The sequence below is a fragment of the Dendropsophus ebraccatus genome, chromosome 5, assembly GCF_027789765.1.
Source record: "Dendropsophus ebraccatus isolate aDenEbr1 chromosome 5, aDenEbr1.pat, whole genome shotgun sequence".
Classification (NCBI taxonomy): Eukaryota; Metazoa; Chordata; class Amphibia; order Anura; family Hylidae; genus Dendropsophus; species Dendropsophus ebraccatus.
This window is the reverse complement of record NC_091458.1, coordinates 44,845,648-44,855,607: the sequence shown is the minus strand read 5'-3', so window position 1 is coordinate 44,855,607 and position 9,960 is coordinate 44,845,648. Positions and strand designations below refer to the sequence as shown.

General features: G+C 42.6%; 1 protein-coding gene across 2 annotated transcripts; it reads right to left on the bottom strand.

Annotated features, from left to right (window-relative positions):
- Positions 1 to 257: 257 nt before the first annotated feature.
- ARL11 (ARF like GTPase 11) lies at positions 258 to 9,370 on the bottom strand. 2 transcript variants are annotated; one of them, XM_069969995.1, is made up of 2 exons: positions 9,148 to 9,370; positions 258 to 2,427 (listed from the first exon to the last, which is right to left on the bottom strand). In XM_069969995.1, the coding sequence occupies exon 2, from the start codon at positions 2,416 to 2,418 to the stop codon at positions 1,876 to 1,878; it is 543 nt and encodes a 180-aa protein (XP_069826096.1). In that variant the 5' UTR covers positions 2,419 to 2,427; positions 9,148 to 9,370; the 3' UTR covers positions 258 to 1,875. The 2 variants fall into 2 exon arrangements, with proteins under 2 accessions (XP_069826096.1, XP_069826095.1); XM_069969994.1 differs by having other exon boundaries at positions 9,143 to 9,369.
- Between the last annotated feature and the right edge of the window lie 590 nt (positions 9,371 to 9,960).

The window sequence follows — 9,960 nt, the reverse complement described above, 5'->3', positions numbered from 1 at the left end:
ACAGATAACTACATTTTTATACTGACCACAGACCATCTGCAAAATACTGGTGTCTTCATGTGTAGCAAATGGGCCATTGGGTTCACTTATACACCGTAACCTAAATGTGTGACTGTCCCCGCTGCACCTGTTACTTCCCTAGCATAGAGGAAACAAAGTGAGTGGCTAAAAGGCTCCTCCAGATTGCATGCCAAAAAGCAGCAATATTATGAATCCACAAAGAGGAATAAAACATGAATAAATACATAACACAGTGATGGAAGAAGGACATGGAATAATCTTATTTTCAGTGACAATAGTCACCACAATAATACACAAAAACTGATATATATATTGACATAAATATAAAGTACAATTTATTTAACAGTGAAATTCAGTGTGGCTTGTTGTTGTGGGTGTACATATAGGGGGATATTTATCAATGTTGTGCCCCTGGCGTGCACCAGGGAAAAGGCGCAGATCCCCTGCTCCGCTAATGGGGGGTGGGGGAGGGGGCACGGGGAGGAGTGGTCGGTCTCCTTCTGCACCTGATTTATCATGATTAGGTATAGATTTGTTGAGCTAAGGCGCACGGCCAGCCGGGTTTATTAGAGGTGTGTGCGTAAATGTCCACCATACTGTTCTCCTGTTCATTTACCTAGGTAGGAGTAGAATGGTGATTTCCCACCTACGAAATGTGAATGTCATCTCGTGTATAAGGACCTTATAAAAAAAAAAAAAGATCTTTTGACAATGAAGCTGACTCATTTACAACTAAGTGGCATCACTACTTTATAAATATAGGTCTCAGTGTATTTATCTTGGCGGCCAGCAAGGGACAGTCTGGGCCAGTGGGTGCTGTGTTTGGCTTCAAGCTCACTTTTTCCATGGTCTGTTTTTTTTTTTTTTATAGGTTCACTGTACATTGTGCAAAGGGGCTGCGGTGTGTGATAATATATCTATCAATGTGCCATAAACTCTAAAAAACATACATTATTAGGTCATGCCTTTTTTGTTAGCAGCAGAGGATGCCGCACATGCAGATTCAACCTTCACTGCAGTGAAATAAGCTTGTAGAAATGAGTAGTTCAAACTATGATTGTACATACTGGGGCAAGTTTACATTAGCAACCTGCCAGTGTGCTCATGGATAGGCATAGACCCCAATGATTTCAATGGTTTGGACATAGCCAGCTAAAAAGAAGTTTCTGATGTATATGGGCCTTGGAAGGCACAGTTGTGGAGTGAACGGGGTCCAATTGGGGACATTCTTGTATCTCCCAGAGTGACCATGTATGTACATTAACCTCTTTGTGCAAATAGGAGAGCCAAAGCACTGGACTGTAGAGTCAAGTGTCGAATGTGAACCCTAACAATGTGCTAGATAGACCATCAGGAATCTGTCTAGTTGCAGTGTCAGCCTAGGTTCACACAACGTCTTTTTTTGGCCATTTGACGGACATCTTTTTGGATGTCTGCCATTTTGAGGCCAAATAATGTTTATTTTGAAATAACGGACATCATTGCAAAATAACGGACCTCAAAATGATGGACGTCGAACAAAAAGGCCATCGAACAGCCAAAATAAGACGTTGTGTGAACCTAGCCTCATACTGATGTGAATAAATAAACCTAAATCCTTTCATCTTTTGATGAAATGTTGAAATCCTGACTAAATGAAACAAGCTGACGTGTAAACAACATACAGTGAGGACTCTGAGAAGATCACCCAAATTTGTATAGAAAATAGTCTTCTATGGGGGTGGTTCTGTCAAAGACTATAGCCGGTATACATAATATATGATGGTATGGATAAAGGGTGGTCTTCTCAAAGAGGTGGTCTTTTGGAGGGATTTTACCATAGTGCATTTTGAATTTAGATGAAGGACCAACAATCTATGGGTCTCGCGTCTTCTTGAGTAGGCGCAACACTGCATTCACCATCTCGGCCAATCCTTCCCCAGTGAATGCACTGCATGCTTGTATCTCCCACGCTCTATCGTCGTAATTTTCTAACTTCAGAATATTCACAAGTTCCTTGGTGGAGAGGGCCTCAGGTAAATCCTGTTTGTTGGCCAAAATCAGAAAGGGAACTCCAGCCATATTTTCATTGTTCAGTATTGTCAGCAGCTCGGCTGTAGCATCCTGTATCCTGAATGTATCCGTACTGTCCACCACGAAGATGAGGACATCAGTATCTTCTAGGTACTCCTTCCAGTTGGAGCGCAGTTTGTCTTGGCCTCCCACATCCCACACTGTTACAAAAACATTCTTGGCAATTTCCAGGGATTCCACATTAAATCCAACAGTCGGAAAGGTCTCTACTGTCTGATTCATCTTAAGTTTATATAGAATTGTTGATTTTCCAGAAAAGTCCAGACCCAGCATGACCACCCGGGACTGCTTCTTGTGCACTGGTTTAGCATTTTGTGCTCCCATGATGAGGTTCTGAAACAAACAGAAGGCAAAGCTAAATGAGAGTAACCTATTTTATCAAATGTTACATATAATTCACACACACACACACACATATATATATATACATATATATATATATATATATATATATATATATATATACAGTGGTACCTTGGTTTAAGAGTAACTTGGTTTAGGAGCGTTTTGGTTTAAGAGCTCACAGATTTTAAAAATTGTGACTTGGTTTAAGAGCATTGCTTTGGTTTAAGAGCTCCCTGTACTGGGTGGGAGCGCGAGTGGAGGAGGGGTATGGTCATAGCGGGGTCTACAGCCCTGTACTCTGACCCAGGAAGTCTCCCTCACCTTCCAAATCATAGCAGATCCACTTCAGGCTGGGGCTCACATCAGGGGACAAGACTGTGGAGGTAACCTCTTCATGTAGCTGTAACCCCTCTCTCCCTGGACAGAGAGTGCTGCATGTATGTGCCCACATCTGCCCTGCTCATTCCCTCATACTTCCTGCAGTCTCTGTCAGTCCTTGTGTTTCCCATCCTCTCCATTACTGTACAGTAACTTATAATATCACATATTCTGCTGTTTCTGAATGTTTGTTTCATCTATTTTACATGTTATTCAGAATAATAAATCATTATTTTTGGGGTGTGGAACCAATTGTTTACATTTCTATGATTTCTTATGGGAAAATTTGCTTTGGCTTAAGAGTGGATTTGGATTACAAGCATGGTCCCGGAACGAATTATGCTCGTAATCCAAGGCACCACTGTATATATTATATATATATATATATATATATATATATATATATATATATATAAAATGTACTGTATGTAGTATACAAAGCTTAAAGGTTATTATTATAATTTTTTTTTTTTTTTTCAAATCAACCAGTTTCAGATTTGTAAGTTACTTATCTCAAGTCTTCCTGTACTTATCAGCTGCTGTATGCTCTACAGAAAGTGGTTTATTCTTTCCAGTATGACACAGTGCTCTTTGCTGCCACCTCTGTTTGTGACAGCAAACTTTCCTTCTCTGTCATAAACACAGGTGACAGCATAGCACACTGTGTCAGACTGAAAAGAATACACCACTTCCTGCAGGACATACAGCAGCTGATAAGTACTGAAAGACTTGAGATTTTGAAAATAAAATTTACAAATCTATATAACTTTTTAGCACCAGATGATTTGAAAACAATCTTTTTTTCCACCAGAGTACCCCTTTAGGCTGGGTTCACACTACGTATATTTCAGTCAGTATTGTGGTCCTCATATTGCAACCAAAACCAGGAGTGGATTAAAAACACAGAAAGGATCTGGTCACACAATGTTGAAATTGAGTGGATGGCCGCCATATAACAGTAAATAACGGCCATTATTTCAATACAACAGCCGTTGTTTTAAAATAACAGCAAATATTTGCCATTAAATGACGGCCATCCACTCAATTTCACCATTGTGTGAACAGAGCCTTTCGGTGTTTTTAATTCACTCCTGGTTTTGGTTGCAATATGAGGACCACAATACTGACCGAAATATACGTGGTGTGAACCCAGCCTAAGGGTGCTTTCACGTGTATTGTGTCCGCGGTATGTAAGTGACGGCCCGCTTAATCCCCTGAGGGTCGGAGCATAACTGCTCCACTCTTCGGTTTGCTTCGGGGGCTCCCGCCATCTGGACGTCCCGTTCAGCCAATCAGTGGCAGAGTTGAGACAGCGCACTGATTGGCTGAGTGGGACGTCCAGCCGGGAACCTCGAAGCGTGGAGCAGGTAATGTATGCTCCAGCCGGCAGGGGGTTAAGGGGGCCGTCACTTACATACTCCCAGCAGGATGTCAATCCCTCTGCGAGTATGTAATCTGATTGAAAATGACAAGCAAGGGATCCTCAGAGGATATGGCTGCGAATTTGCAGTGTCTACCCTTAAAAGGATTGTACAACCGAAAAAAAAAGATGTATGAGAGTATCAATTTTTTGCATTTTAGATGCATTGCAGCAATACAGATGGATATATCATTCAGAAACTACAATGTTACAATGGTAATTTACTAAGAGTTCAAATGATTCATTAAAATGGAGTGAGGTAGACGCCAAACCTTTGCAGGTAGAGTGGGGCAATTTTCTTTATCAGTTGGGAGTCTGTCCAAGTGTAGCCTAGCACTTCCTAGTACAGCAATAGCATGATTCACAGCCAGAACTGTGCACACCTGTAGAATAATGCCAGCTCTTGTTACTAGGATCCAGGCACTATGTATATGAGGTGCCGGTTAAACTGGGCTGTAAAGCAGTAATATTTAACTTTATTATATATCACTTGACTGCATCTGATGGATTTACTTGTAAACTGGCGGTGCCCATGCCGCTATTAGATGGTACGTCTGATATGAACCCTGTAAACTGCAATATAAGGTCTCCTGTGTTTGCCCTTTGGCCTCAGTACTACCTGAACAGGTGGTATAGTTTTCTCACTATGTCAATTGTATGTTTATTCTGACTTGTTTCCCACATTATCTCAGTTCCTGGATGCAAATCCGAATAAGGGAAACATCTGATTGGAGCTTGTATGTTCTTTCTGTGTTTATGGGATTTCTTCAGGTACTCTGGCTTCCTCCCACACTCCACAAACATGCTGACAAATTGAGGCTATGTTCACACACTGTACTTTTTATTAAAAGAAGGGTCGTTGTTTACAATTAAAACAACGGCCATTTTATTCACATAGAGTTCAATTTGACTAATAAAGGCAGATGACTGATGAAGAAGGGACTGCGCCCTTGAAACACGTAGCATTAATAAAAGTGTGAGATGACACCAGGAGCTGTAAGCCGTCTTTCTCACTAATTTGGAGGAATCGTTTTTCAAATAAGGGTTTGGCGCCAAACTGAAATTGAAAATCTGCATTTTACCGATTAACCCTCTGGGTATTGGAAGGTGAGTGGCAGCAACCCTGCTTTACAGTATGTGACTACATGTGTACATTAGAGTCGTGTCTAACTGTGTATGAATCTCTCAGGTGAGCGCTCACTTGCACAATCTTTATCTACACACCATTGTTTTATTGGCCTGCACATGCAGTGCCATTGTGTTTTTTTATTCACAAATCCATAGACTTCAATGCAATTTTTCATTTAAAACAACGACCTAGTGCCAAATAACGGCCATTGTTTAAACGTAGTGGGAACATAACCTAAGGGTAAAAACACATCAGGTTGAGTTGAAGGTGGTAACTGCACCATAGCAGAACTAATAGAAGAACTTCACTACAATATTGGAAACTGTAAAGCAACCTGTTTGTGTGTTTTCACTCTAAGGCTATGTTCACACTACGTAAAAGTACCCTGTCAGTTCACACAATGAAGTGAGCGGCTCCGACCGCTTGCTTCATTGTGTGCAGAGTGAAGTTCTGATGCGGGCTCGCGCTGATGCACCCGCATCAGAATACTGTGGCCAGAAAGATCATCTGGCCAGTACTTAAGTACCGGCCGGAATGATCTTTGTAGAGACCGGCCGGGTCAGGGAACAGCCAGTCATATACATAGTGTAAACATAGCCTAAGGGTGTGTGCACACTACGCAATCCAGGCACGTAACTTCCAGCAGATTCCAACGCTTGCCCTCCACACCCAACCCCCCCCCCCCCCCGCATCCACCACCCCTCTCACGCTTGAATATTTATTTGTCCCTCAGGCTCCATTCTTTGCTCAGGCAATTCTTTAGGTAGATGGCGGAATCTGCCTGAGCATTGAATTGAGCCTATGGGGCAGTATTGCTCTCGGAATCCACTGGAAGTTATATGTGCAAATTCTATAGTGATCACATACCCTAATTTGGGATTTACGGTATACACAGGGACTTAATGTTTTTTTCTAAGTTCCCTTGAGCACTTGTTGTGGATACAAACACTTTTCTCGATCAGTAACTTATCTGTCAGCTGTCTCTATCTAATTTTCCATTTCACTAGGTACATCAAATTACAACTGGTCATTCATGAGGACTAAAAGCATGAGGTATGGTTTACAAAACACATATCCAAATACCTGATTAAGAGAGTAAATAAAGGACAGTCCCTCAGTCAGGACCTTCCTGGAGCGGAGGGAGGGTAAAAGAACACACTGGAGGACTTGGTATACATATAGGGGGGGGGATTTACCAAGGGTACGCCAGAGGCATACGCCAGTGAGAAGGTGCAGATTCGCCCCTTCTCCCTGGCGTATGCCTCCCGTACGCCCCACTCGCCCGATGGGCGGGGGGGGGGGGGCGTGATAAGGTGGGGAGGAGGCGTGGCTGGAAGCAGGTGTAGAATTAGTACGTCGGGCACAGAATCGGGCGCCCGGCTGGCTGAATTCACTAAGAGGTGTGCGCCTCTTAGTGTATCCTGCCGGGGGAAAGGGGGCAGAGCCTAATATAAGACCGGTACTTGTACGGCGGTCTTCGTAAATCCCCCCCATAATGTCTCAGTAGTTAACACTAGTGCCTCGCAGCACTGGGCTCCTCAATCTGTCCATGGACAACATATGAATGGAGTTTGTATGTTTTCCCTGTGTTTGTGTCTTACCTCCAAAAACATGCTGATAATTTGTACCTGCCATTTTAAAAAAGCTTTGATATGTCAGAGAGGAATTTTTATCAGTCAGGATCTGAGTGTTCAGACTGTGACCCAATGAGCAGAATGAGCCAGGAGATGTCTGGGCTGCTGCTCTGTGTCTGCACAAACATGCCCCCCATAAACTTGCATTGAAAGTCTGTCTAGGTCACATGGAGCTGGGAGTGAATGTGCTGCATGCAGACTTCTCCCGACTTGTTCTCTTGATCGGTTGCGGTCCAAACGTTCTGGCTTGGGTTACTTGGTTCTAATGTGTGAGACCTTATAGGGGTTATCCGGGTAACATAAACAATATTCTAAACAATCCCCCTTCCTGATAGCACCCTAGGTCTAATATACATGTATAACCTATCTTGCATCCTTTCCCTGTTTTTTTTCTCATATTTACCCGCTCTGGATATCTACATTCATCTTCTCTGTGTCCACTCTGACAACATGATGCTCCCTATTCCTCCCTCCCTTTGTAGACACAGGACCTGTGTAAACCTCTCTGGAGGCCGGGTTAGCTGTCTATTGACTTGGTAACCCAACCCCCAGGAGACATTATCTGCATCATCTCCATGCACCTGTGCTGCTTCCATAGACTTACATGTGTCCCTGTGCCTAGGTTTCTGTAATATGAAACCTTATAGTTCTGTCTCTGCTTGCTGCCAGTGAATGCAGGTATATGTACCTGTCTTTGTGTCACAGCTCAGCATATTGTGTTATGGATTTTCTTAGAGTCTGGATAGAACTAGAATGTTTTCATGCACAGTTAGCAAGCAGAGATCTAAACCTTCACCTTCAGATGGTTGTTATGCAGCACATAGCTATACCAGGCACGCGTCAGCTCTGTTACATCATCAGCTAGTGTGGAATACATACTGGGGTGATGTGATGCAAAATCAATGAAAAAAATAGTCCTGTGTTTACTGTACAATAGTAATGACAGCAGTGGGCAGGAAATAAAGCCAAGGGGGCAAGTATGCGGATGAGATGCATGATGGGAAATGTAGTTTCCTGGCCAGCGCAATCTTGAATATATATTGGCCTTTAGAAAAACTTGCAACGCAGGAATGGCAGCAGCTAGAAAGACAGGAGACGTCTCAAAGTACTCAGGGTGAACTTGGAGAGTAAGAGCAGCTAGAATTTCATTTTTTAGCTCTTAGGAGGATAACCCCTTTAAGGTCTTCATTACCTGTATTGCTATCCCTATAATTGCTAGGCAGCACCTGGACATGCAGATTGAAGCAATGGTAAATCCAGGTGCATCCTGCAAACCAAAAATGCTAGCCGTGGCCTCTAGCTCTGTGTGTAAAAGCCCCTAATAAAAGGGAAATTTCTACTTCGGACAGCACCTTAATAGGAAATAAGAAAGAAAGAACCAAATATAGACCCATCAACCTCCAATACAAGCAGAGTAGTGAATAGGGTGGTGAAAGTGATCAGGAAGATTTTTAATAATTGTGTAATAGTGTACTAAGGTAATAGGCCCAGCGATCAGCCAGCAAACAAGCAAACACTCCATCAGCTGACTGCATCATTTTGGCAGGTTAAATCCTCAGCCATCACCAGTAAATCTCCCTGTAATAGGGGATATTCGGCCAATAAATTATAGAGTTGAATGGTCGTAATAAATGATCCAGCAATTGCTTATGGAGCCACGAGGAAGGCATTGTAAATGAGCGCCGATCTACTGGATTGGCACTCGCATCAGGCAGCAGTCTACCTGTGTAATACTGCCCTAAGCAGTTCATAATGATAATTGATTAACAACCTTTCACAACTATTTTGCTCACAGTAATACGGGCCTAATAAGTGACCACATACAGATTACAGGGACACAGACAAATATCCCTAGATCAAATCAAATTGATCAAATTACGTAGGTGTAGGTTTGTGTGTGTGTGAGGGGGGGAGGGGTTGGCATTTTGCTTTTAAAAATGTGAATATAAAAAAGTCATGATAAAGAAAGATAACTAAACCAAGCCCAGTATACAGTGACTATAAACCAACAAGCCCAATCCTAGAAGTTCAACCATTAGTGGTTAAAGTTTTGCTCTTATTAGACGTCATCTGTCTCCTCATTGATGACTACAAATCTCACATACATAACACTAGAGCCCATAAGTATACTACAGGTAATACCTTACTGTATATCGGTGTCTGTTTACTGGTAACGGAGGTACATCTTGCGTCTTCTCATTATTCCTTGCAGTCTGACTTCAGAGCTGAGAATTTGTATTTCATCACAAAGCAGAAGTTCTGTAACTGTAGGACGAGGCACTTTACTCCGGAACTGTGCTCTCCTCCTCATCCAATAAAAGCTTGTCGCCGGCCAGGAGATTTGCATGTTGTGTCACAGCATTAGAGACTCGTGTGTCAGACTCCTTCAAACAGGTTTTTCAGATGAAATAACAATGACTTGGAAAGTCAAACAGTCTCTGGGTAGGAGGTGAGAGGAATGGCCCTGTTTGGTTAGTCAGGGTAGCTAAGGAGCCATAGTCAAAATGGTTTATCTTTTTGTTCGGTTATTATTGTATTTTGACACTTTTGATATTCTTGACAAGCAGTGGAAGGGATTTTCATGGTTCAGAGCTGGTGTAATGTCTTTACTGGAACCTGGTCTATCAGATTTTTTTTTTTTTTTATTTACTGACCTGCTTTATGGCAAGCCACATGGACATGGACACAATGAACATCTCCAGGCCCTAATCTTTCTATGGGACACATTTGTAAGCATGCTCTGTGGACTTATTCCATGGGGGGGGGGGGGGGGGGGGGGGCTGATTGTGAGCAAAAACTACCTCCGTAATAGATTGGCCAACAGTACAGAGTGTATGGTGCTTCACTGACAGATGATATTGGTAAAGATAGGGGTCGGGCATGGTGGAAAAATCACTGTTGACCAAACTATGAAAACAACAGTTGTCCTGCCCCAGTCACTGACTGGCTGAGGGAGCTTT